The 26,509-nt window shown below is 35.8% G+C and overlaps 3 protein-coding genes and 2 long non-coding RNA genes across 9 annotated transcripts; 2 read left to right on the top strand and 3 right to left on the bottom strand.

The window, feature by feature from the left end:
* The first annotated feature begins 121 nt into the window (after window positions 1-121).
* LOC149734294 (TBC1 domain family member 23-like) lies at window positions 122-6,565 on the top strand. The gene is made up of 8 exons (XM_089881839.1): window positions 122-558; window positions 776-1,388; window positions 1,679-1,924; window positions 2,421-2,530; window positions 2,901-3,061; window positions 3,471-3,656; window positions 4,354-4,516; window positions 4,921-6,565. The coding sequence occupies exons 1-8, from the start codon at window positions 329-331 to the stop codon at window positions 5,495-5,497; spliced, it is 2,286 nt and encodes a 761-aa protein (XP_089737965.1). The 5' UTR covers window positions 122-328; the 3' UTR covers window positions 5,498-6,565.
* Window positions 6,566-6,695: 130 nt separating this feature from the next.
* Window positions 6,696-10,567, bottom strand: LOC149734293 (ubiquitin-conjugating enzyme E2 G1-like). The gene is made up of 7 exons (XM_089881883.1): window positions 10,486-10,567; window positions 9,944-10,087; window positions 9,082-9,184; window positions 8,613-8,710; window positions 8,388-8,503; window positions 7,758-7,820; window positions 6,696-7,244 (listed from the first exon to the last, which is right to left on the bottom strand). The coding sequence occupies exons 2-7, from the start codon at window positions 9,987-9,989 to the stop codon at window positions 7,167-7,169; spliced, it is 504 nt and encodes a 167-aa protein (XP_089738009.1). The 5' UTR covers window positions 9,990-10,087; window positions 10,486-10,567; the 3' UTR covers window positions 6,696-7,166.
* Window positions 10,568-12,328: 1,761 nt separating this feature from the next.
* On the top strand, window positions 12,329-15,259 carry LOC149734292 (uncharacterized). Its single transcript, XR_016385369.1, has 2 exons — window positions 12,329-14,537; window positions 14,610-15,259. It is a non-coding gene; the product is annotated as an uncharacterized LOC149734292 (long non-coding RNA).
* Window positions 14,682-15,805, bottom strand: LOC149734291 (uncharacterized). The gene is made up of 2 exons (XR_016385368.1): window positions 15,256-15,805; window positions 14,682-14,944 (listed from the first exon to the last, which is right to left on the bottom strand). It is a non-coding gene; the product is annotated as an uncharacterized LOC149734291 (long non-coding RNA).
* Window positions 15,806-17,168: 1,363 nt separating this feature from the next.
* LOC149734290 (uncharacterized) lies at window positions 17,169-26,481 on the bottom strand. 5 transcript variants are annotated; one of them, XM_089881869.1, is made up of 9 exons: window positions 24,725-26,481; window positions 24,090-24,140; window positions 21,630-21,683; window positions 21,386-21,427; window positions 21,006-21,173; window positions 20,318-20,500; window positions 19,589-19,684; window positions 18,555-18,620; window positions 17,169-18,478 (listed from the first exon to the last, which is right to left on the bottom strand). In XM_089881869.1, the coding sequence occupies exons 1-9, from the start codon at window positions 24,900-24,902 to the stop codon at window positions 18,459-18,461; spliced, it is 858 nt and encodes a 285-aa protein (XP_089737995.1). In that variant the 5' UTR covers window positions 24,903-26,481; the 3' UTR covers window positions 17,169-18,458. The 5 variants fall into 5 exon arrangements, with proteins under 5 accessions (XP_089737995.1, XP_089737994.1, XP_089737996.1 ...); XM_089881868.1 differs by having other exon boundaries at window positions 19,589-19,687; window positions 24,725-26,471; XM_089881870.1 differs by lacking the exon at window positions 21,006-21,173 and having other exon boundaries at window positions 19,589-19,687; window positions 24,725-26,479.
* Window positions 26,482-26,509: the final 28 nt, after the last annotated feature.

Below are 26,509 nucleotides of genomic sequence, written 5' to 3'. Positions count from 1 at the left end.
CTTCTGTAGGAATATATCTTAATATCCACATGGTTTGCGCTCCTTCATCTCTATTATCATATTCATATCAAATACAAATAGTTTTCATATATAATATATTTATTTATATATATATATATATATAAGTTATATATATATATATACAGGTCTTTCAAACGGCTTAATCACCTACAAATCAATGTGTATAATATAATGTGACATCTGACATGCACGTTATAACATAGGGAAACTTTTTTATTGAGCACGGATAAAATCGAAAAATACTTAGAGAAAAAAGTCAAACTTTTTATGATAAATTTGTGAACTTTATTGACTTTTGTTCCGAAAAATGGATGAATCTCAAGCAGCAGATCTGGAGGAGAATGTGAACACTTCTACCAACAGTGAGACCACATTTGACCAGTTATCGGATTTTGATGAAGCTATCAAACAAGATGTCGACTTCCCATGCAACGATAACTGGCATTTGGAGCTTGAAGAAATGTTAAATGAAGGTTTTGTCGACCAGGGAATTATTAAAAGTGTCTGCAAGTGCAGATGCTTGCCAGACAAATTCAGGTGGTTATATTTTTAAACAAAAATAAAGTTAAAATAGTTTTATACCATGTTCTGGATTGGAAAGAATGGCCTGGATCATTTGCAACCAAAACTTCCATATTAAAAATAAATTGGAGCAAAAATGGATGCGATTTCATGCAAAATCATTATTTCAGATAAATATTTACTTAAAAAAATTAGCCTATTTATCACCCCTAAACAAGTATTTTGTGTTCAGAACACAGGTTTGGAAAGTATGCTTGAATGTCGCAAATCGTGGAAATGCTATGGCTTCGTGGGACAAAAAGCTTGATTTACCCGAACAGGATATTATTCGTAAAGATTGTGGTGTGTTGGTGGAATCTGTGACGGATGAAAGTGACCCAGAGTTAACCTCATCGTTGAATAGAGAAAGTATGATTGAAGACTGCATCGCTGTCCTTACATTCTATAGTAAGTGTCGGGCAGTGAAGTATCATACTGACAATGGTTGGACCAGTGTGCTTCGGCCGTTACTCGGGCTCAATTTAGATTTAGGAGACTTGTACAACTGTTTCTACGCTCTGCAATCGCGTTATGTCCCACGCAGCGATCTATCATCCAGTGTCACTGCAGCTCCTTTTCATTTACTCCGACTTTTGCTTCTCTACCATGACCCAGAGTTGTGCAATTTCATTGACACTTGCCAGATATCGACACAAAGTTTTACGAGCGACTGGTTCTGTGCTCTCTTCTCCTCACATTGCTCTCCCTCCGTAACTTGTGGACTATGGGACGTCTATCTGCAGAGATCGGACCCATTTTTTGTTTTCTTTTTGGCTCTTGTGATTCTTGTTAACACCAAAGAACAGGTTAGCAACACAACCATAGGCGCCAAACCTGGGGTGGCATGGTAGATGGGCCACCCTAATATTTTCTGCACTGCATTAATCAGTAAACTTAAGCACCAAATTTGTTTTAAAATAATGCAAGTCCACTTGTTCCTGCCTATCCTGCATTCTAAAAAGTTTGGCGCCCATGAACAACTATTACATTAGGCCCACTAAATCTGTTGTAAACATAGTCAAATCAGCGGTACTAGTAAGTTATTAGTAATGGCCTATAAATGAATACTGTATGTTTTTAACATTCTCTTTTCTAGATCATGGCAAATTCAGGCCAACAAGCAGATCGTGCTGAGACGATAAAATGTTTGTCTCAAGCCCCCTCAGTTTTAACACTAGAAGACGTCGATGATTTTTGCCAACTTGCTTCTTACTACAGCGACAAAACACCATCCTCATTTAGAAGGGACTTGGGGGCTTGTTTTTACAGTGGGGCTATGATATCGAGCACTTCAAAAGTGGATTCTATATCAACTGACCTTGCCCAATCATTTTGTCTAAAGGTGACTTGATTTTCTGTCTATTATGACAATCTTTGAAATATGAGGCTTAACAATATAATGATCAACAATACACAAGAATGACATTGTATCGTATGCATACTAATCAATACTTCATAGTTCATATTGTAAGATGAGTAATTATCATGGATTAAATTGTCTCTAAGCCTTATCGTACATACTACATACGATACATATATATTAATATTTACCGTCAGTTTGACAGTAGTGTAATATTTTCACTTTTTAGCAATCTTGAACCAATATATAAACCTTCTAACATTTTCTGCAACCCTTTGCAGTTATTAGTGTAATATAAGCAGAATTTGTGTAAAATTGGTATAATCTTGGCAACCCTTAAAGTTCATTACCTGGCCTCCAGTTTCGGAAGCCTTGTTCCAAATTCTAAGCCATATAAAAAAAAATTTCCTAAACCATATAAAAAATCCAACAATTCTCGCAACAATTTCTCATGTTTCATGCTCCCATTTCCACTCAGGTTTCAATCCCTGAACTTCTCCTTTCAAGCCAACCATCATATGTTGGGGATGATGAGGAAAAAACTCAACAAATTCGATATTTTGTTGTTGACTGTAGACCAGCAGAAGAGTAAGTGTGTTTAAATGTGTTGGCTGTACAAAGTTCAACTTAAAGTGTATTTTAACTCATGAGGTAGAGCCTAACAAACAGTTATCTGTTGTGTAAAAACAAAAATTAGTCAGTTCTTAGTTCTAAAACATGAGCAAAAACAAGATGACTTTTTTTATTCTCAATAACTTGTATTTGTATGTTAATCTTTATACTTGTCGAAACAGGAAGTCAGAAACCACATATTCCTACATGTATTCACATCATTTTCCACTTTTGTGTTTTTACAACATTCTATAGGAGCCCATTATACAACATATATTAATATTCACCAATACTGTGCTTCGAAATACACGGTCAATCACTGCACAAATAAACCTTACAATCACAGATACAACAAAGGTCATCTTCTGACCGCATTTCACTTGGATGCCACACTAATGCTCAAGGAACCATCGGAATTCGATGCAGCTCTCACCTCGTTATTCGCAGCCCAGGATCAAGCTATACAAGCTGGGTCAGCAGCAGGAGGGGAACATCTATGTTTTTTAGGTAAAAATTGTGATCACTGTTAAAAGGAAACAAGTTATAGACTATGGTTAACAATATAAATGATGACGGATAAACTATTCCCCAGAAAAGGAACTTATTTGTCAATGCAAGAGAAGATCTTGACCTGGCGCAAATATTACATTAACTTAAGACAATCTTTTGTCAAAAAAGTGGTGACTTCATAAATATAGTAGGGTGGGGAAAGACGGGACACTTTTAGCACATAATATCCAAATATCCTGGTCGCGTTTTAAACAATTAACAACGATCTATGGGAGTCACAAGGATATACTTTTATAATTTTTTGAATAGGACGAGAAAATAGAGTTTAAAAGTGTCCCATCTTCCTCACCCTACTCTATATACAGTGTTACCCAATTCACTAAAATATTTATGCGGTTTAAAACAGGCAGTGGTTGTGATGAAGATGATCAATATATGAACATGGTCATCGCTCATCTGCTGCAGAAGCGACAAACCTATATTAGTGTTGCACGAGGGGGTTTCAATTCATTGTTGGAATATTTAAATGAGGTTGGGATCGACCTTAGCGAATGGGTTGTTGGTGCCGAACGTGCAACACCTGCACAGTCAAGTATGTAGGGGTGGTTCAATTTATTTGTTTAATTTAAATAAAATATCCAAACATCATTGTATGTTGTGCATGTTCCAGCTGTAAGATGACACACCAAATACACACTAATACATAGTTTTATACAAACCACAAGAAACTGTAAAATATTGTATGGTTTGAGTTTTTTTAACCTTATATGTTTAAATGTTTTTTTATTGTCTTTTTATCTATCTGTATATATATGTATATATGTATGTATATATGTATGTATATATGTATATATATATATGTATATATATATATATATGTCGTTTTTGCATGTAGAATTTGATATGTCTAATTGGTTTGTCCATCAGAGTGGAAATGGTTGTCTAAACTATTAGCCAAACACCAAAGTTACATACATGGTAGTTCGTAAGCCACCATAAGGTGTATAAAGAAAATTGACATAGATTTTACTTAAAAAAACCTCTTAGTCTTATGTCTGATTTTCAACTTGTTTTCATTTTGTTTATTTTTTTGTCTCCTTTTATGGAAATTGATTTTACAATATTGTTATTTTTCATGAAGTCAAAAACACATATTATTGTTTTGGATAAAACATTAAAAATTTTAATTTCCTCAGTTTAATTATACATCAAATTTTGTAGTAATGTATGAAATAAAATATATATATTGCACACATCATTTGTTAATATTTTTTTTCGTCTTTTCCCAGAATCCACAGATGCTGCAAACAATGGAGATCCAAGTAATCGGTCAAAGATGCAATTCCTTATGAAGAAAATGGCTGGAAATTTAATGGAGAAATCCATAATTATTAAAGATAAAGTTACAAGGTTTATTGAGAACACAGAAGAAGAATGGACTGGACCAGAAAGGTTAATAAATAGTGTATATTCATGATTAATACACCCCCATAAGAAAGCACAAAAGCAAAAAAGTTGAGCAGGTATAGCAGTGTCAGATTTACCCCCAATATGAAGCATGGCGCTGATTTATTAAAAGTGAAAACAGCTAATTACATTAGTTATATTTAATGCGACGGATGCATTAGCTTTTTGACAACGAGTTGTTCAATGTCTGGTCAAGAATTGGCACAGTTTTTCTGTCTCATCAACTAATGTGGATTTTGATTGGTAGTTTATTTACCTTTTACATACGAGAAATTTACCCCTAGGGGTTAAATTTACATCAGTTTAACAAACACTGATGTATAGGAATAACTTATGGATTTTCAAGAGAAGGATTTTTGTTTTTATCATCTTTTTGTATTTGTATTTAGACATATTCAACAGAATGACCGAAGCAAGCCATACAGAGGAACTGAGTCAGTGTTTAGCATTGGGGACGACAATGAAAATGATGAGGGGGGTGCTCAGGACTCGGCTCCTGGACCTTCAGAGGAGCACCATGTGGAGATTGAGGAGCTGAGTGTGTGGAAGACACGACCTGATGTCAAACACTGTTTCGAGTGTCAAGCTGTAACACTGGATGGTAATTTGCTTCCCGCGCATCTCGTCGTAACGTCCGATCAGATGATTTGTTTGATTGAAGTAAAGCCAAAAAGAGGACGGAAGAAACCAAAACTAACGTATGTGAAGGCAAGACCACCGCGATCGCTTGCAGCTGTCGTGAAGATCACTTCCCGAAGATCCTTTCCGGAGCTGATTACGTTTAAATTCGGGGAGATCATTTCTCCAGCAGAAAAGGAAGAAGAGGTTGAAATTGTGGCTGCGGATCGATATATTCTTCCGGAGGCGGGAACTGCTACAAAGTCCATTAAACATCTCATTATTGAAGCAGAAAAGAAAAAGGCCGAGCAGCAAAAAGATGATGAAGCAATTTCTCATGATGACTAAGCAACTTTAGTTTAAATATTATTGAAAAAAAAATACTTTTACACCTATCTATATATTTTTCCAAATATTGTAACCAACAGCTTTGCTTGCTTAGAATTCTAAATTTAATTGGAATTAGGATTTTCCTGTCTAAGCCTAACATTTAAAATTGTTTTCCTTTATAAGTCATATGCTCCTAATATTTTTATAATAGCCAACATTTTTGCTTGTGTAGAATTTCAAATTTCTTTAAAATTGGAATTCTTCCGACTTAGCCTAACACTAAACACCAGGTGTTATTGCACAGGTACAGTGTAAATATTTTGGTACTTGCTTTATAATGATGACAGACTATGGTGCTAACGTAAGTAAGTGCAATGACAGTTTTATGTACCGATGTACATATATATATTTAATGTACAGAACATATCATTTTATTCAGACCCACATATAACAGCCGCCAAGTCCATAAGATTAAAATATCTGTTCACATACAACTGTTATTTTAACATTTTTCCAATTGCATTTTCTTTTAATCAGACTGAGAAATGATAAAATAATATCAAGAACCGATTTTTAAATATTTGTATTTTCTGTCAAGTTAAATTGGAAAACATCTTATTGTTTTATTCAAAATGCTGTAATTAAAATATTTTAATTTTAATTATACATCAAATTTTGTAGTATTGTATGAAATATAGTATATTACTTGCACAAATCATTTTAAAATTAACAAAATCAAAACGTTGTTATGATTTATCGAATTTGTACCCAAACCACCATTTTCCACTTTAAACTATATTATTGTTGGATTTAGTTTTGAATGTTCGTCACAAACAAATTTGGTCACTGCAAGCTTTGAATTTTAAAGCTGGTAGTGTAAACGACAACCATTATTTGCAATAGGTATAAAAATTTAGAGAGAAATTCTCTTTTCTGCTTGCATCCATCGTTATGTCACAAACACAGAAGCGATAATCGCTGGTTATACTTTCTGCATAGTGCATACCATAAAAGTTTTTGCTTGATCGTTATTTAGCTAATCCATGATCAAGCAGAAACTTAAATATACTTTCTGCATGGAAAGTTTGAATGAATGTTTTTTAAATACTGCGAACTGCTTTTAAAAAAATGGTCTGTCTATATACAAATTTTCATGTTTCCGTAATTGTCCTTTAAGTACAAACACACTTTATTTTTTAAAGAAACAAAATCCAAATCTTATCCTGTACAATGTATTTTCAAGCAGACCTATGTACAAGGAAGAGGTGAAACAGTTTAAGGGTAATAAATAACATACAACATTTAACACTAAACATACAGGACTTGCCAAATAAAAATGACTTGTTTTTCAACAGAGAACCAGTGATAAACCTGGCTTTGTAAGCAGTTATACTTGGAGATTAAAAAGTAATGACCGAAATTCTTTGAATAAATGATGTATGTGAAAATGGAAGGCAGAGAAAAAGCAACAAAACTTTGTTATTTGAACAAACTGAGAAAAAAATTGCACATGCACAAAAGCGGTTTTGAACTATTTGTCTGTAACTGTAACATTGTGTGAAGTCTTAACTAAAATTAAGTGGGCCAGTATGGGCAGTTCACCATTTCCGACACACCATTTTGTCATTTACAACCATGCAAACATGTCCATTTTGAAAATCCGGCATCAGACCTGAGATAATATGGTTTACAATGCCTCTTGAGTTAAACGAACCAACCGAGTGACTTCTTTTTTAAAAGCTGGGAAGTTTTCTCTGTATTGCTTCTGTAAATACAAAAAAAAGTATTTACTTATTTTCATAAATCCTTTGCTCTAAAATTTATACACATTTCAACTCTAACAGTTTAACAGAAGAAGAAAGCTTTCCGTGTACTGTTTCGCATTGTCAATGGTTTTCTTTGTTTTGTTTGGGAGGTGACTTATTTAGCATTAAGCCACAGCGCCAAACATGGATTAATTTTAGTTGTCTGTTAAAAAAAATTTCACAATACATCCACAATTAACAACAATTGGTTAAATGTGAATAAACAAATGTAACAACTTGCTTTATCCTCGCGCGACTGGAGAACGACAGTATTTAACATGGGTGTTCTGTTCCATACACCTCATGCCAGCTTACGAGTTACCAAGTATGTTACTTTGTAAGTGAATATTTTTTTGAATTTTTTATGGCTAACAATTTGGACAAACCATTAGTAACCACTGGGTTGGAGCAGGTTATGAAACACTTGTTTATATAGAATGACTAACTAGAATTACACTCATCGAAATACTTACTGCTGCATCCACGTTTGCAGGAGAACCAGCATTTGGGTCGCACAACATGCTTATGACACTCCTCTGTTGTGAAAATAAAACAGTTTGTTTTTATAGGTTACTATAACTTAACACAAATATTATATAGCCTTTAATATATACTATAACTGTAGGCCTGTATAATATATAACTAATGAAAAATAAAAACATGCTTATAACAATCATCTACTGTTGAAATAAAACAGTTTATTTTTATTATTTGAGTTACTATAACACAGAAAGATTAAATATATATATATATATAACATATTTACTACTATATAACTAATAGTAAACAAAAAAATTGGACATTAACAATGTCACATTGTTCTGTTTAATTTTGTCGTCAAAGCTTTGACATTAATTTTAAAGTTATAGCCTGGCAGTTGTTAATGTGTTATTAATATGACTAACCTATTTCAGAAATGACAAATCTAATCCATCATCATACTGACTTATATTGTTACTGTGGTACAATGTGTTTATACTTTACTGTGAAGTTTCATATTTAAAATTTGATTGGAGCACAAAAAATACCGTTTTTATAAATTTTAGCTAGAAAATAAAAAAATTAGGAAGCGAAAAAATGTAATAAGCAAAGGTAATATTTACCATGATAGATTCAACAGTGTGTATAGGGAGCCATCTTTCTTCTGCCCTTTCGTATCCAAATTTATCCTCGCCAGGTTCATGCAGAATCGAAATACAAACTAAACCGTCTTTCCCAACTGGTAAAAACATTAAAAAATCAAGATATCTATCTTTGTAAACTGGTAAAAACATATTTCAATATTAATTTGTCGCAACTGGTAAAAATCATTATATTTATATACATACCATTGGGATGCCACATTTCAGATATAAATTTTAGCTTTGGTGGTCGTTGAGGATACTCCTGGGGAAAACTCAAATGCGCTTTAAAGAAACCTCCTTCACTAAAAAAAAGTTTTTTTGGTTAATTAAATTATCATAATCATAAATGACAATTTTATGTGACAGAGCTTTTAGAAAAGAATTTTTTACAAATTTTGTAACTTCAAAATTTCTACACACACAGGATTGTCAGGCTATTACAACAAACAATAAAATCCGAACCATGACCTAAAGTGATTGAATACTTTTTCTATTATTAAATTGAATTGTTTTACATCAAACTACATTTTTTAAAGACAAAAAATATGAACTTTTTACTCTAAAACTCCGATTTTATAATTGAACTACTTTTTTAATAAAAAAATATGTATAAAAAAATTCAAAATTAAAATTTTTTAATAAAAAAATGAGTAGGATGGGAAAAGGTTCTTACTAAACAGTGTCGACTGGTCCAATTACTATGATTTCCCAAACGAACAAGTTCTCATCGTTAACCAAACCAGCACTGAATCCTTCCACTGGCTTTTTCTGCAAGTCTATTTTTACAAAATCAAGTGTTTAAATTTTAGTACATTACAGATTAGGCTGGTGGAAAGTGTTGGAGGTTGGTAGTACTAGTTAGGGATTAATGGTTAGGGGGCAGGAGCTAGGGGTTATATAAGTTAGTGGTTGGTTGTTACATTTAGCAGATCAAGGGATTCTTCACCAGCACTGAATTATAATGAACTATAAGAATTATAACGTCAAAAACATAACAACTGTACAAAGGATGATATCTATTCTGTGTGGGTGAGGTCTTTGTTGAGGACCTGGTTTTATGCCAGATTTGTCCCTTTACCCCAACACTCAGGAAGGTTTATGTAAGCCATTGATGCAACCAGTGTTACTCTGTCCACAACACCAACTGTATTCTGACTGTAACCTTAATGTGTTCCATCCCAGTCTGCAGAATATGGCAGGTGCACAAGCGATTCTGTTTACAAATTTTTGGTGATGCATGCCATAGTTTGTCCTACGCATGCCAATTAAATACACAAAGAAAATCAACATGTTAAATTAAGTAAGGTTTCCCAATCTGGCTTGAAAATGTATATCTTGCACGCCGATTTTTAAAAATAGCACGCGCACAGGTGAAAACTAAACGTCTAACATGCGCGAGATGTCGTTAGAAACTGCCAAACTCTGCAGACTTGGTCCCATCCACAACACCCTGGTATTTAATGCAATGGTACAACTGGGCAGTTTATAACAGCAGAAAAATAGAAAGCAACAAAAGAGGAAAAGCAACAATTCACCGTTTAGCTGTCTCTTTAGAAGCAGTGCACCCTGTGATTGAGCCATTACTTATAATTTTATGACAGTTTTCCTGGCAACTCACGATTGGTAGATAATTCTTTTGAAAATTAACAGCAAGCAACTCTATCCAAAACTCCACGATTCTAAACAAAAATAAAGGAAGTAAAATAAACCAAAAATTTATACATACATTGATACATATGATTATGATATATATATATATTATAAATAAGAAACTTTAGTGCTTTTTGTTTAGCTGTAACAAGTTATTGTGTCAGCACAACACTTTTAATTCTAGTTGCATGCCTTGGATTGATATTAAACAACGAGAATTATAAAAAAAACTATTCTATATGGGTGACGGGTGAGGTCCCGCGGCGTGGCACGTCATGGGTACTGCGAAAACCCTATAGGTAATCCCCCTATATTAATATTTACATATATTAGACGAATACCAGTTATAACCACAGGGTTTTCTGTTCTATAATCAATAGTCATTTCTTAATACCTGCAACCATAGTTATATATATGATATCTATGCCTGCAACACTACCAGCACAATGAGGATTTCAATGCCTCACTGAATACGTACACCATTAGGGGAGTGACGGTTTTTAAATTATTACAATTTAAAATTGGATTCTTATTTTCTGAAAAACTGTATAATTTGCCAAAGTTAGTGAAAGTATGTGTAAATGTTTTACCCAAGAACACACAGGCGAGCAAATCTGGCAGCATACAATTACCAAAGTGCTATATAATACTGTGGGGTAAGATGGGATACCGTTAGCACCTAAATCCCATATTTCCTAATCGTGCTTTAAACAATTAACAACAGTATATGAGTGCCGTAAGAACGGTTTTATAATTCTTTGAATGTTTTTGTTTACTACCAAATAAGACGAGAAAATAGAATGCAAAAGTGTCCCATATTCCCCCATCCTACTATACAAGAAAATAAGAAGAAGTAGGCATTAACACAAAGTTTATGACCCTGTTACACTATTAAATATTAAACTCTCATGTTAAACAAATGAATATTTGTAAAGTTGTTTGTAACCTATGTCTCTTACAGTAGCCTGTAAAGGAATAAATATCAGTGTTGTATTTCTGACTTGTGTGTTTACTAGGAGTTCACACGTAAGCCGCAGGAATAGCGTCAAAATAATTATTGCCGCAATTTTTCACAATCCGCTGTTACTATAAATAGATTCCAGTGATACCTGATGTTAAATTTCTGCTTATCAAATCCTATCACGAAAAACAAAAACTTGTTTTTCATATAGGCAGCACTTTTTCCTAAAGGCGCTCGGAATTCGCGCAAATAACAATTTAGCAGTTTTACGTCATCAATTCGCAATGTGGCTCCTAGTAATTAACCAATCAGCTCCCAGCTTTCCACGTGATCGACACATTTGGGGGCGTGGTTTGTTCTTTTGGTTTGTCACGTTTTGGAACAAACGTTAGGAAATTGGCAGTTAATGTAGTTAAGTTTGGGCAGCTAGGTTATGGGGTTGTTTTAGCATTGAATATGCAATATATGAGCAACAACATAATGTATATATTTGTTGATTTTAATATTTAAACTTTGATTTATAGGTGGCTGGTTTGAAACTGATTTTATTAAAAGTTTAAATTATTTGAATCGCTCTGAAACAATACAGACCGAAGTGTTCTGTTCAGATCACAGCAATGTTATCTCGCTCACGAATGAAGATTCAAAGTTACAGTCGCCGATGCAGTTTTGGATTGGCAACGTTAAAGGTGAGTTTTTATCTTTATTATAGACCCGAGTGTTCATAATTTGTTAATTCGTGATTGTAAATTTGGTGCATAATTGCTTACGTTAGTTTTAATATGTTGGTATAGGGTAATACTGTTTATATACATAATACGAATGGGGATAATAGGACACATTTTCAGTTTATTTTCTCGTCCTATTTGGTAGTAAACAAAGCATATTCAATGAATTGTAAAACTGTATCCGCACGACTCCCATTTGTTTAAAACACAATCAGGATATTATTATAGGTGCTAGGGGTCTCCCGCGTGTTTCCCCACATCTACGTTCTATGAATAAGATTCTGTTTTCAATGCTCTTAAACGGTATTGTTGTTACAGCAATCCTCAACATACACGGAAAAGTAACTCCGTCGCTCGCCACCGCACAGTTGACCTCCATAACCGGTAAGTGTAAATATACATTACTGTGGGATAAGTTGGGACACCTGATATTCAAATATTTTGATCGGTTTTTGAATAAAAAACTTCGTTATATATTAATGACCGTATATACTGCGTTATCTCATACCTCTTTATTCTTGGTGTATACTTATTATAAATACGGGCAACGAATCTAATGTTTTATTGCTTCTATAGAAAAAAGAAACAGACGGAACAGAAAGCCCAAGAACGAAGATGGAGCCATAGCATACCCAGACTAAGATTTATTCTTAGTCGATGTAAATACTAACTTATGTGAGCTGTAGCATAAAAAGTCCCTTATACTTATTGAATGCTTGTTTAAAATTGAGTGTTTATGTGATATACTATGTGTGGTGTGGGGTTGTGGGAAGTATACGGAGATCAAAAGATTAATTAAATCCACCTTTATACACACGTTAGTAATGTAACGTGGTTGGAAATCTTGGGTTTTATATCTCCATGTTTGTTTGTTTGTACGTATGTGTGTGTGTAAACATCCTGCATAAGAACGGTGCGCGCAGGTCAGATTTCCCCAACTTTAACCCAAACTCCCGGTGTCACTTATCAGCAAGGTCGGACAGTCGGCATCAGATAGATAGAAGTGACATCGCTATAACTAGGGATCGCTGATAGGAAGTTTAAGTTAGAACTGGGACGCTGCACCAGGCCGACACAACACGTGTCATTGCACCCAGGCCTATACAGCAGACTGTCCTGGTTTGCGTAAACCCACACACGCCAGTTGGTTAAAAGTCCGGTCAGCGAAAGCTGGCGGGTTCCAACTGCAAAACAATTAGGCGCCAAACCTGCGACTAGGGTAGGGATTAAAAATTACTAAAAATGTCAGCTCCCTGTTAGCCCCCTAAAAACCTAACCAATTAGTTTTTTTCAGTTCTAAGTTTACGCGTTGTCATTCCTTTTTTGAATCGACAACATCCGCGAATATGCGACGCAAACTCGACGCTGTTGCGGCGGAAAAAGTGATTCCGAAAATCACTCGGTTCGATCAATCTTGCGTTAAAGCAAGATATAGTTAGCTCCCAAAATCCGTTCTTATGCAGTTTCCCCACTTCGTAAACAACTAGTTATTGCGACGCGATGCGACGGTTTGCGGCGGCGTAAAAAAACGGTTATTAATATTTATTACTATACTGTATTGGCCCATAGAGAATGCTATGTTGCTATGCTTAGTTGTATGGGGTGGGGTATGGTGGTGTTGGGGGATTGCTGCGTTTATTGTATGTATTGACACACACACACACACTTACACTACACACGAAATGAACTTATATTCTGATAATCCAAGGTGTGGGCATTTCTGTGACGTCTTCCATGGGGTATTACGTTATAATGACAAAGTTATAATATTAGATTTTAATACAGATAAGCTTTAATGTAAAGCATTTAACCTCGTAATAGGTTAAAGGGGAAACAATTATCAAATTCCTATTTGAATAGGGTTGTCATATAAGAGGCTTGCATTTGGGCGCCAAACGTTTTGCATACATGATGTGCGAATAAATTCTCCAATCATTGGCATTTTTGCTTCGTTTTGCGTCCGCCATTTTCACGTATTTTTTTGTCTTTTTTACTCGCTGGCGCTTTTTCTTTAAGTTTTACTTATGTTTTTTCTTTTATTTTTACGTTACGTTGTGCGGGGCTCCGTTTTTGTTTTCGTTTTTAATTTTTGACTTTGTTTTATTTCCTAAAAATGCCAATGAAGGAGAATTAATTTCGTTTACATGTTAAAGAGTCCGGCCCACGGTTCTCATGGTTGCGCAGTTTTTTGCATAAGAATAAAGTTTTATGTCTACTGATGCTAAATTAACAGCCAGTTTGTGAAAATTCGCTTTAATTTAAAAGTTATGAACGTTTGAAAAATCAAATTTCAAAGTTGTAAAAAACGTCACTCGCGGGCACTGTGACGTCACAATGCAATATTTCGTTTATGGGGAAAACCCGGCCTATCAGCGGTTTATCGTTTATTGGTGCAGTTTTGATAGATAAGCAAATCAAAACGTTTTTTAAGGTATTAACAGTACTTATGGCTTTAGCAACTTATTGGAAACTATTTCCTAGGGATCCGTGTATAACCAACCAAAATAGCCTACCAAGCTTAGTGGAGAATTAGTTTTCGTGACTTTCTAGGGTTCAGATTTTAAATTCTTTTTCTTTTTTCCCTATATGGCATAGACTATATTTATATCTGTATTTAAAGTTACCATATAGGAGTTTACCATAAGCCGAGTAATCATGCCTGATAGGTGTTGTGTTTAAAATAGCAAGACAAGAATGACTAAAGTAATAATAAGTATATATATAGGTGTGTGTGTTTTCATTTTCAAAAGGAAGAGCAGGGCTTAGAAAAAAGCAAGCAACATTACATTGGTATGCGGGTCATCTCATATTTGTAGTTTACATTTTACTTTAGATGGTTTTACTATGATATGTTCTCATTAGGATATGCAAGGAAACTTGTTCGGATCAAGTAAGTAGCATTTATTTGGAGAGCGCAGAAGAACAGATCCACCATCCGGTACAAGTATTCTTTATTCAAAACAATGAAAATAATCCAATACTTAAATATGTATTTCTAGTAATGTTGAATTGAATGTACTTAATTTAAAACAACATAACTCTTGCATGAATCACATTTTGTATGAAACAAGACCATTTAAAACTGAATGATGAAATATTCTTGCTGTTGTTGAACTGTTACTATAATGTTGTTCGCTTATACTTTTGATCAGTACTGATGGAACCTTTCTGTTTTCCTTTTCCAGTCATTCCGGTACCTATCGAACAAAGTTCTGATCAGCTGTGTAGCGATACTATTACTGTCTAAACAAAATAAACACCATAAACATGTGATTGACCAACTTTTTGGTATGAAGGCCAACAAATTAACAATAAATACTATACTGGAGTAAATTGATTTCACTAAATTTGTATTGCATGCTCAGGTCTCAGTCAAGAATATCATATTTGCAACACATGTGTTTACACAAATTTCAACAAATTCAGGAAAAAAGACAGTGCAAACTTTAACCAACAGACTTATTAAATGTCACATTTTTTTAATAAATGCTATTCTTGGTCAACCCACCAAATTGTGTTGTTGATTTGCTCAGCTTCACTTATTTTCCATGGTCTTGGCCTGTCTACTTCCCCAACACTTGCTGGAAGTACAGGTTCAAACTGGAAAGGCTCAATACCTATTGCTAGTGGACTAGGATCTTCACTTATGTCACTTCATTAGATGAAATACTTCTACCTGACTATACATCACACACTGACACTTTTACATTATTGTTAACTGACAAATTTAAATAGTGTAATACACTTACAAACAATTTTAAAAAATATTAATTTTAAACTAAAATCAGGCCACGGCAATACCTACGCATATTTCTTAATTTAAAAGTAACAGAAAATGCTACGTCGACGGTACACTGTTTTGCTGCAAACAGCAAAGCCTAAATCAGCTGATCGATTAGAAAAGATTGTGACGTAATTTACGTCATAGTGCCCGCGAGTGACGCAACAATAGGCGAATTTTTTGGCACTTTTTAAAACGTTTTTTTGGCCAAACTAAATATTTTTTTCACAAAAAATTACCACAGATAGTATTTATTAAGTGTAAATTTTCAATTAAAACCAACTTGTATGAGCGTGGTCCAGACTCTTTATGCGTGTTCGTAATCTTCCTGCAACCTCTACTCCAATGATATGGCTGTTTCTCTGGAAGTCTACCTAATTATTGCTGAGGCTCCTTGAAAATATATTCAAGCACTGGAACCCCTTAATTATACCCCCACACTTAAAAACGTAACCCTGGAAGCCTTTAGTCAAATATTGGCCACTTATCTAACTATTAAGACTTCATATTCGTTAATCCTGGGAGCCCAACTAACTATTGGGACTGTTTGGAAACTTAGACACCTACCAACCATTCTGGTTGTTTAACACCCAACCCCATTTAACTATTAGGGGTCGTAAAATTTTAACCCTGTTGGCCTATCTAACTATTGAGGCTCTAGCTATAGCATGTCCGACCAGGGTGACTCAGAATATACAGTTCTACACTTCATTCTACACCGAAACATTATATCATACATATACATAAAAAAAAATTGATGCGATTGGTTAGGTGCTACAGCTCACCCCTTTTATATTATTATATTCTAATTCATTGGATCAGCCAATGCCAGGTCAGAAGTATGTGTGTCGTGTCCAATTTCTTGTGTCCTGTGTCAAATTTCTCACAGTACGTCTCTTAACGCGGTAAGCCACGTATAACGATGGTGTGTTGGGAGGTGTAAGCTCAGTTTATGAGACGGTCAGTCCAGGTTGTAGTTCTTGGTCGTGTATGTTGTGCGTGTTTCGCGATCTCGGTGGCTCGAACACTTAGCACCGTTAGGTGGCGTCGATCGCTGCCTAGCGGGTTAAGTAACCAGGTAGAACTTGGGCTACTGGCGAGAGGTCCTGGTAAAAAAACCTCAACGACCACAAGTGAAGCAGCCTCTTGGGCGTGGTTGGAATCTTCGCTGTAAAATGATTTTATTATTATAAAAAATGGATATTCTGATAAAAAAACGTTTATTTCCGCGACATATTTTCTGGCTTTTAGCAAGACGTCATCCTACTGTAATGCTGTGTTCCTGTATGACAGGCAAACGGTTGATAAAATAAAACGCGTTTTACCAGAATGCCCCTACTATATACACCCTACTATATAATATAATTATAAAATGCTATACTTAAGGGATATAGTTTACATAGCCGATAGCCGGGAGAGTTTATGCATTATCATGAAATTGGATTCAATCAGATTTTCGAAGTGAAACCGGGGTTTTTACAAAACTTTTACTAATTTTAAAGTAAAAACAACCTTTAACTTGGGAATAATTTTAACCGTGATGCTTGTGTAATATATGGAAGAACTTCTATTTCTTTCCTTGCTTTATCAGTAGTGCTGTGCTCTTGTTACGTGAACGGAAATCCAACTGGAAATCCAACTTAAGTTCTTCTGAATTTATTAACTTTCAAGTGGCGAAAAGTAACGACATAGTAAGGTTGTATATACCTGTATGTACAATATGAGCGTTTATATGTACAGCCAACAGCAAGTCACAGCGATTTTCAAGTTTTGGTATGAAACGCGAGAAAAATTGGTAAAATATCCGGGTTGGACGGAAGTGATATCGGCCAGGTACGTCAAAGCGAAATAAAGTACTGTAAGGTAAGATGGGTCACCTTTAGCACATACTATTCAAATATCATGTTATAAAACAATTAACAACGGTCTAAGAGTCGTGAGGAAACCGGTTTATAATTTTTAAATGTTCTTTGTTTATTACTAGTAGGGCAAAAATAGAATAAAAAATGTCCCAGCTTCCTCCGCTCTACTATACATATGTATATCTGTTATAGAGCGTTTTACAGAAAGCGGACTTAACTTTTAATTTGACGCTATTATCTGTCATGAACAATCATCATTGAGGTTATTTATGCATGGCTTTAGTTAATTAGGAAAATTCTTAGGAAACGGTAGTGACGCTGCAGCCTTGTACGACATGCAAAAACGTATTTCGAATTGCAACATTTTTGATGTCGGGTAAAATTAAAATCCTTGGTGGGGCGCAGATACATTATTGAAGAGAGAAACAATACGAAAAAAATCACAGTTAAAGCTGTGCAATATTACTTGAACTTGAAAAAATTCGGGATTTCGAATATATGTTTTCTGTCCATATAGTATGGTGGGGGGTGGAGGGACACCTTTAGCGGATCTGATCGTGGTTTAAACAGTTAGAAACGGCATATGGGGTTCGTGAGGATGTTTGGACGAGAAAATAGAATAAAAGGTGATCCATCTTCCCCACCCTACTATATTGATGGGTATGCATTTAAGAAATTTTAAACCTGTAAATCCAAGAGTGTTTGTGTTGGCCAAACATTTGGGTGAATTCGGTCGTATCAGACCAATGGTAAAGATTATAGATGGTTTTAAAGCCCGGCATTCACAGTACTGATATATAAGCAAAATAAAAGCGCTGCTGCGTATTATAAGATCTATAAAGGAACAATGCGGATAAAGAGATTTTAGCGAAGTGTTTTCGCGCCAATATAGAAAAAGAATATAAAACAAAGAATTATACGCAGTCTATCTGTTCGACGTTTTAACAATATGCCGACTACGAAACTAAAATCAAAAAGGAATGAATGGAGAATCCAGTATGGAGAAAAATAACGTTGAACTGCAGTAACTTCTGTCGAAGCTGTATTATGATTCCCGTAAGTTCTGGTTTAAGATTCCGCGGCTTGTTCTGAAAAAAGCAGTAGATATGAAACAGAACATCCATGCTATAAGGTTGTTCAAAACGTTCAGGGTGATCAATTTACCTTCGGCTGGTGGTGCTGCTGCTTCCTGTTCGGGTTCATTTGATTCGACCGGAGCTTCTGCTGGTTCTGTAAATATATTGAATATATAACAGGGTTGAATATAAGACTGATTAAAATTAAATAACTTTAAAAGGTTCCATAAGATATGGTATGGTTGGGGGAAGATGGGACACCTTTTTATTGTACTTTCTTGTACCATCTGGTAGTAAACAAAGAACATTTAGAGAAATATAAAACCCTATAGACCTTTTTTAATTGTTTGAAACACGATCAGAAAACTTCCATAACACGTGCTATAATAAGTGTCACGTTCCCCCCCTATACCCTACTATATATATCAATGTCTTCTACCTGGAAATGTAAATTGTACAAAAATCTATGGGGAAAGGGCCTATACCGTGTTGCAATACCAAACTGCAAAAGGATAAATGCACACGGGTCTACAATGAGTTGTAATTGTGTTAAGAAATTGAGAAAAACAGTAACAAAATTGAACTTTCAAGTGGCTGGTACCAACAAGTGGTGGACTGTGGTCGGTCAAGTGCTTAAGCAAACCAAGCAAGTGTTTTCACACTGGCCCGGTCACAATAGCAAACCCTGCCAAGGCTTGGTATCTAATTGAAAAACAATAGGCTACATCGTAAGAGGATCCAATTATCCCTGAAACAATAAACCTACGCTGTGGAATTTAAGAGAAATTTCGCTTTGTTTTTAAATCTGAGCATTGTCTCTGCGATTCGACCTTATATGTGGGTTGTCTTCCATACAACATTTTTGGTATTATTAATATCAACTGTGCTGCTTCAACTTATTTTACAGCAAGCATATTCGGTTTATTTTAAAAACATATATTTATGGAGTTTGTAGCAAACAAAGAATATTTACAGAATTGTTTATCCGTATTTTCACGACTCGCGTTGTTAATTGTTCAAAACACGATCAGGAAATATGGGATTTAGGTGCTAACAATATCCCATCTTACCCCACAGGACTATACGAAAACAAATGCGAGTTACGGATTTTTAAAAGCTAACCTTCTGGCTTTTGTTCCTCTGCCGCTTGTTCTTCCGCTGGTTTTTCATCGCTTGTTGTTTCGGCAGGTTCAGCTGTCGCTTCGTCGGGTTTCGTCTCTTCTGAGTAAAAAAAAGTTATTAAATTAATTGCAATATATTCAAATCTACAAAGTGTTCACATGTGCTGGTATATATGCGGATGTACAAACTAACTTGTTCACATGTGTGAAACAACGTGCATTGTTTTACAAAATTATGAGGTTTTTGTACCGTCTATACTCTAATGATGTTGTGATTCAAACTTGTGATACAGTCGAAATATTCTGTGACATGCAGAAATAGTTTTTTAACAACATGCTCGATAACGTTGCGGGTTTATAAAGCATGGGTTTATACAATAAAATGCACAACAATAAAAACTGTTATGTAGCTATAACACCCCTAAAACAACAACTGCAAACGGAATTTAAAACCAACACAAAACACAACATGCTGGTAGACAAAAACACGTTTCTTATCAACAAAGTAAAGCCAAGATATCTAGATGGTAGACAGTATAGGCGGGCAAAAGATGAACTCCGTGTGGTAGCTGTCGGAACTAATATGCATAATAGAAGAGATGAACCACAAACCATATGAAGCAGGAGGACGTTATCGTGGAAAAACAAGTGGTTAAAAGAAATGAAAACAAACAGATAGTTGACAACGGCAAGCTGGTCTGGAAACCTCATGCAAACATTAACACGCAACCTTGGGCTGCAGGTTCTTCTGTAACTTCATCTGTAGTAGCTTCTTCAGCAGTAGTTTCCGCTGCGGTTTCCGTCTGCGAATCTTCGGGGACCGCTTCAGCAGCAGCTTCAGTGATTTGCTCCGGTTCGGCTGGAACTTCTGGTTTAGATTCCGTGTTGGAAACCTCAGCCGTCTCGATTTCAGCTGAAGAAATACACCGAGGATAGGACAGGAAAGACAATTTTTTCAGGAGGAAAGTCCCAGAAAATGAAATCGATTTCGAAAAAGGGATCCAGATGCGCTTATATGGAAGTGCAAGCCCCGCTTAGCCTAAATTGGCGTGCGATTTAAATTATTAATGAAATTGAACGCACACATGAATTTTTCCACATTACACCACCGCAAACAAATAGTGTTTTACGTCTTTCCCATACACCCAACAGACATGTCAACTCAATAAATGGCAATGTTAAAATACGACAGAAATTGATCACAACAACCGGGGCAATCTAAAGTGTTGTGGAAAATATAGAATGTGGAATCTATAGTTAATGGTGATGACGTGTTAATACGCCACTATAGCTTTGTGAAATCGCTTTAAAATAGTAGATCTACTGGTTGAGATATCTAGTGCAAAGCTACTGATGATCTACATGGTACAACACAAACAGCAAGATGCAATAAACGCCACGTCATCAACTCCATCAACCTGCTGCTGTTTCTTCTGTTTGAGTTAGTTCGGCCTCGGCTTCGGGTACCGGTTCGGGCTCCGGTGGAGGTGGGGTAGGGGTTTTAGCTTTTTCTTGTTCGGGCTCAGGTTCGGGAACAGGTTCAGGAGCTGCTTCGGGCTCTGGTTCAGGCGTTGGGGCCTTGACGGCTACGCAAGTAATAATCTCAAGTATATTGAGCGATATCTATACGGATGTCGCAGGTTATGCATGAACACCAGCAACGTTAACATATAGAACCGATATGACCTTGGTATAGTTAAAGCAAAAGCAAAGCTGGAAAATCCGTTGCAACTACTCTAGCAAAGCAACGAGTAGAATGTATGTATAGCTAGTAGCAATAAACAAATATATAACTTACGTGTGGGTGTTTTTTCTCTGGTCTCGACCTCGGCTACGGGTTCTGTTTTAATTTTAAACAATGATTAGTTAAATGTACTCGGTGAAACGATGTGTAAAAATGGGAATATTTTATCTGTGTAAAAATGTGAGCATTTTAGCTGTGTAAAAACTGGATTATACATCAGTGTATAAATGATAATATTTTATCTGCGTAAAAATGATTAAAAAGTACTGCTACAACAAAATCGATATACGCATCTTACCTGCTGGTTCGGGTGCAGCTGGTTCGTCCTGCTTTGGGGTTGCTGACCTTTCTCCTTTAAAAAACATAGAAAACAAATATAAGTCGCGCAGTTTTCCGCAAATTTTAATCTCCGTTTACTTTAGCAAGCCGCATTGCATGCATAGTTTATACGTTTGTTGTCGTGATTGCACTTTTGGGGTCTTGGCGGATTTACACCTATATGGAAACGCTTTCAAAATGAAGTGAAATGTATTATTCATTGCCGAAAGTCTGGGCGCACCGGATTTTAATCCTTTATTGCCATACAGTCGTGCTGGTGGAATTAGGTCTGTGACTCAGTTTTGGAATTTCCGATTCGACATGTATAGTAGACTGGGGGAAGACGGGACACCTGTAGCACATAATGTCCAAATATCCTGATCTATTTTTAAACAATAAACAACGGTCCATTGAGGTCGTGAGGAATGGCTCTGTAATTGTTCAAGTGTTTTTTGTTTACCACCAAATAAGACGATAAAATAAAATGAAAAGGTGTCCGATCTTCCCCCACCCTACCCTATATGGAGAAAAGCACACGTCAAATCGGGGATTTAGACAGAATAGAAAGGCGCTATCACACCTAGTAACGGACAATGCAGACAGAGATAGAGCAAAGCGAGATATTTTGGATTGCGAAATTGTTGAAGTACGGCGCTCAAAATAAACGAAAACAAGTCCAGACCAAAACGATGTAGGTGTATTGTTAGTACCTCAGTCCAAATACATTACCATAGCGACACGAAGTGTAAACGAAAAGCCTAATTTCATTAAACAGGTTTTTCTACTTGCGGCTAATATTAGGTATTTACACAGCGCCTTCAACGACCATAAGCACACATAGTCTTCTGCCTATGATATACCAAAGACACCGATGAACAAAGGGTGGGTAAGAACACTACATCGGTATTTTTAATCTCGTATCTTCGCGGTTTCGTGTTCAAATTCGAAATATTATTAGGAAATCGTCCTTGGGGGTGTTGGTTGAATGATAGACATTTGAGCGATAGAGAGTTTGCTCGCTATAACTATCCTAAGGCTTATAGTGTACATAAGCCTATTCAACAAGCGTTTAAACACGGGTGTAGTCTTAGTTTATGTACAGGAAACTTTAGCAGATTAGAATGGCACGCTGGATGTTAAATGATTGTTTGTTTTACTCAAGAGCACTTATGGACGGTGACGACAAAGTTCTCCTTTAGTTTTTTTGCCGATAACTTATTAAGAGTGTTATAGCACTGATTTACCATGGTTTGATTGCTTTCCTATAACTCAGATTTAAATGAATTTTGTGTTAGAATCGAGCTTGAATAACAAGTCAAGCTGTCCCATACCACAGCACACATCGTAAATCGGATCTCGCGCAGACATGGTCGGTCAAATAGTTACGCGCCATAACAAACCACCAACAAATCAATGCTGCGTATTTGTTGCTTATGGGGTAAATATAAATCTGTACAAAACCACATGTGTACTTTGTAGATTATACTATTATGGGATGAAATACCGCTAGCGCCTAAATCTTGTATTTTCTGGTCGTGTTTTAAAAAGTTAACGACGCTCTTTCAGAGTCGCAGAGCTACAGGTATATGATTCTATAAATATTTTTTGTTCACTACCAAATGGGTCTGAAAGAGAAAATTAAAACACGTCCCATCTTCCCCCATTTTAATGTATATGTGATAGACAGTATATTGGGCAACATTAGTGACACTCCTCTTTGTTGAAATGCTGGGAACGCGTGTACCAGTTATAAATTATAAATGCGTGAAATTGCTACTTAATATAAACCACAGAGCTACAGCGTCAGGCCAACGTAATATTCCACAACTTCGGTCGATTATACCTTAAAAGCATTGCCCGCACACTTAAAAATACGTTTAAAAAACAGTATACAGTAAGGTTGGGTAAGATGTGACATATTTTCACATTTTTTTTACATTTGGTAGTAATCAAAGAATATTTTGATATTTATGAAACCGTAGCCTCGCGTCTGTAAAAGAGTGTTGTTAATCGTTAAAAACAGGATAAGGAAATATGGGATTTTAATACCCACGGTATCCCATCTTACCCCACGGTACTGTGTGTGATTACTGTGTCTGTATTATGTAATACAGACACAGTACCCACGGTACTGTGTCTGTATTATATACATGTATATAGTCATTCCGTTACACCAATAAAGAAATAAAAAACAACAACTATCAAACCAAGCAATGTGGTACACCCGTTAAAATATAAACGTACTTATATAGAAAAATACACCAACTTTTAAAAAATCCTGACATTTTCTAATCTGTAATTGCAATCCTCATGCTGGTATTAATAGCCACCATTAACACGATTATTTAAACTTGAAGTCGCATATGTATCCCGATACGTCGGCACTGCTATATATTTTAAAAATCGAACATTACGATAAATCGATACGGGTTTCACTTACTTTCCGTTCCATTAGCGTCAGTATATTCTGCTTCACTTTTCACGGGAGCTTCTGTGAAAATAAATCGGTCATTATAGAGCGAGATACGGTTCCATGCTCTATAGAAACACTTTAACCAACAGATCAATACATATTATTAATTTAATGATTTACTAATATTGCACTGCTAAATATTATATGGAGTGGGGAAGATAAAACATATTTTTATTCTATTTTCTCGTCCCATTTAGTAGTAAACAAAGGCTACTCAAAGAATTTAAAAACTCCCGTAGACCGAATTGTTATTTGTTTGAAACACAGGATAATATGTGCTAAAGGTGTCTTTTCCCAACCTGCTACATATTGCTTAGATGTACGTGTTAACGTAATTTGCGGTGCATTTTAAATTAACAACCGAAGTCCTATATTTCTCCATCATGTTCTAAACATTTAACAACGCTGTTTTAGGGTTGTGGGGATAAAAGGTAATAACAATAATTCTGTTAATACTGTTTGTTTACTACTAAATAAAACAAAAAATAGAATGAAAAAAGATACCATCTTACCCCGCCCTACTATAAATACTTCGCAAAACGACCCATATATTTTTCGAAATCACACTTACAAAAAAAATCGATATCAAAATTTAAATCTACCTTCGGTCGTTTTTTTGATCGGTTCAGGCGAAGAATCTTTTGGTGGTTCTTCTCTTAAAGTTGGCTTCACCGTCGCCGTAATCTCGGTCGTACCATTAGTAGGGGGTGGTGGGGCATGTTTTGCTGCAGTGGTTGCCGCCACAGCAGCAGTTGATGCTTTACTTCCTCCGCAGCCCATTGTGTTTCTTTTTGTTAATGAAGAAAATTTTCAGTTTAAATCGACTATGTAGCTGTTGCTTTAAACCTAAGGGATTTTATATTTAGATTTATTTATCTTGAAACTCTTTAGGAATGCTAACAGTTAAATGTATCGCAACTTGTACACCACTAACAGCAGTTAAAATCAGCTATATATAGACTTCAGGGAATTCTTTTTGAATTCCAACATTCAAATATATAGTAGGGAAGGGGAAGATGAGACACCTTTGGCATATAATATCCAAATATCCGGGACAGGTTTTAAACAATTAACAACGGTCTATATGGGATTCGTGAGGATAACAGTTCTTTGAATGTTCTTTGTTTACTACTAAGACGAGAAATTAAATAAACAGGCGTCCCATCTTGCCCCACTGTACTGTACAACAATACTAAATTTAGTTCTATGTCTGGATTATGTCTATAAACCACCAACCAAAAACGCCTGTTACGTAAACTAAGCTAATATAAAGAAAATTAAACACTTTAAATTTACAGTCCGCATGTGTTGCTCAAAATTTCTGAAATCATTCGCGGTCAACCAGGATTGTTATAATAATGGTAGACGTGAACACACCATATCTACCATTATGTGCAATGCGAATATTTTAGTTGACTACACAACTTTTATTTGTTGCGGCTTTTCGTGATGCTTTCTTTGTTTTCGATTTTTGTCAAGTTCTATTTTCGGTTGATTCTGTTACTTAACAGAGTCGAAACTGTTCAATTTCCGGTAAACACGCTCAATGGAAGCTACAGCTGTTTAAAATCTCTCTACGGTTCATACACACACACAAGAGCCAGGGTCTGATCAAAAGGGGACGTGGTGTTCCAACAATAGGAGCCGCGAATTCAATTGTTGTTCGTGACGAAGTCCTGCTAATCTGGAATTTGTAGGTGGATATATAAAATCGGGGCCACAAAGGGCGGAATGGATCGATCGCTTCCAGGCTTGCGAAAGTTTTCGCGTAATCTGATCTCAGGTCTCGTCGGCTCAAGGACGGGCGTGCCGGATCTCCCAACAAAAGAAACGCATCGATTCCACAATGCTGCGTCACCCGGACATTTCGTAAGCGTGGATTACAGAGACGATACCTGAACTGAGGCACAAAGAGCCAGCCCTACTTGTGGTAACGTGTTCGCTTATTTTGAAATCTGGATAACAACGGAAGCTATAGCGACATATAAACATACAAACCAGCAAAGAACACAGCACCGGCCAAGAAAAGGAAGCGCCGCGCATTTATCGATAAATAACTATTACGCCTATAGACACAAACTAGAAAAATGCTATAACTGCAATATATTTCTGTGTCTAAAATCTGCGCGAATTAAAAACAGTCTTTGATTTCTGATTGGTTTAAGCTGCCTTTTGCAAGTAATCTTATGTACCTTGCTTATAAAGTTGCTGGCGACAAGTATATAGCTACGATTAAAACAACATACGCGAGTGCAAAATGGCTCTGCTGTGCTGTCTCGTCGCCTCTTTTTCATAACGAGCCTCTCACATATTACGCAGCACGCACACCTCAGCGCTTTACGTCACAAATAGATTTGACCAGCATAGCGTCGCCTAGCAACCGACCC

The sequence above is a fragment of the Ciona robusta genome, chromosome 7 (assembly GCF_009617815.1).
Source record: "Ciona robusta chromosome 7, ASM961781v2".
Lineage (NCBI taxonomy): Eukaryota > Metazoa > Chordata > Ascidiacea > Phlebobranchia > Cionidae > Ciona > Ciona robusta.
The sequence above is the reverse complement of the archived record's forward strand: the minus strand, read 5'-3'. Positions and strand labels throughout refer to the sequence as shown.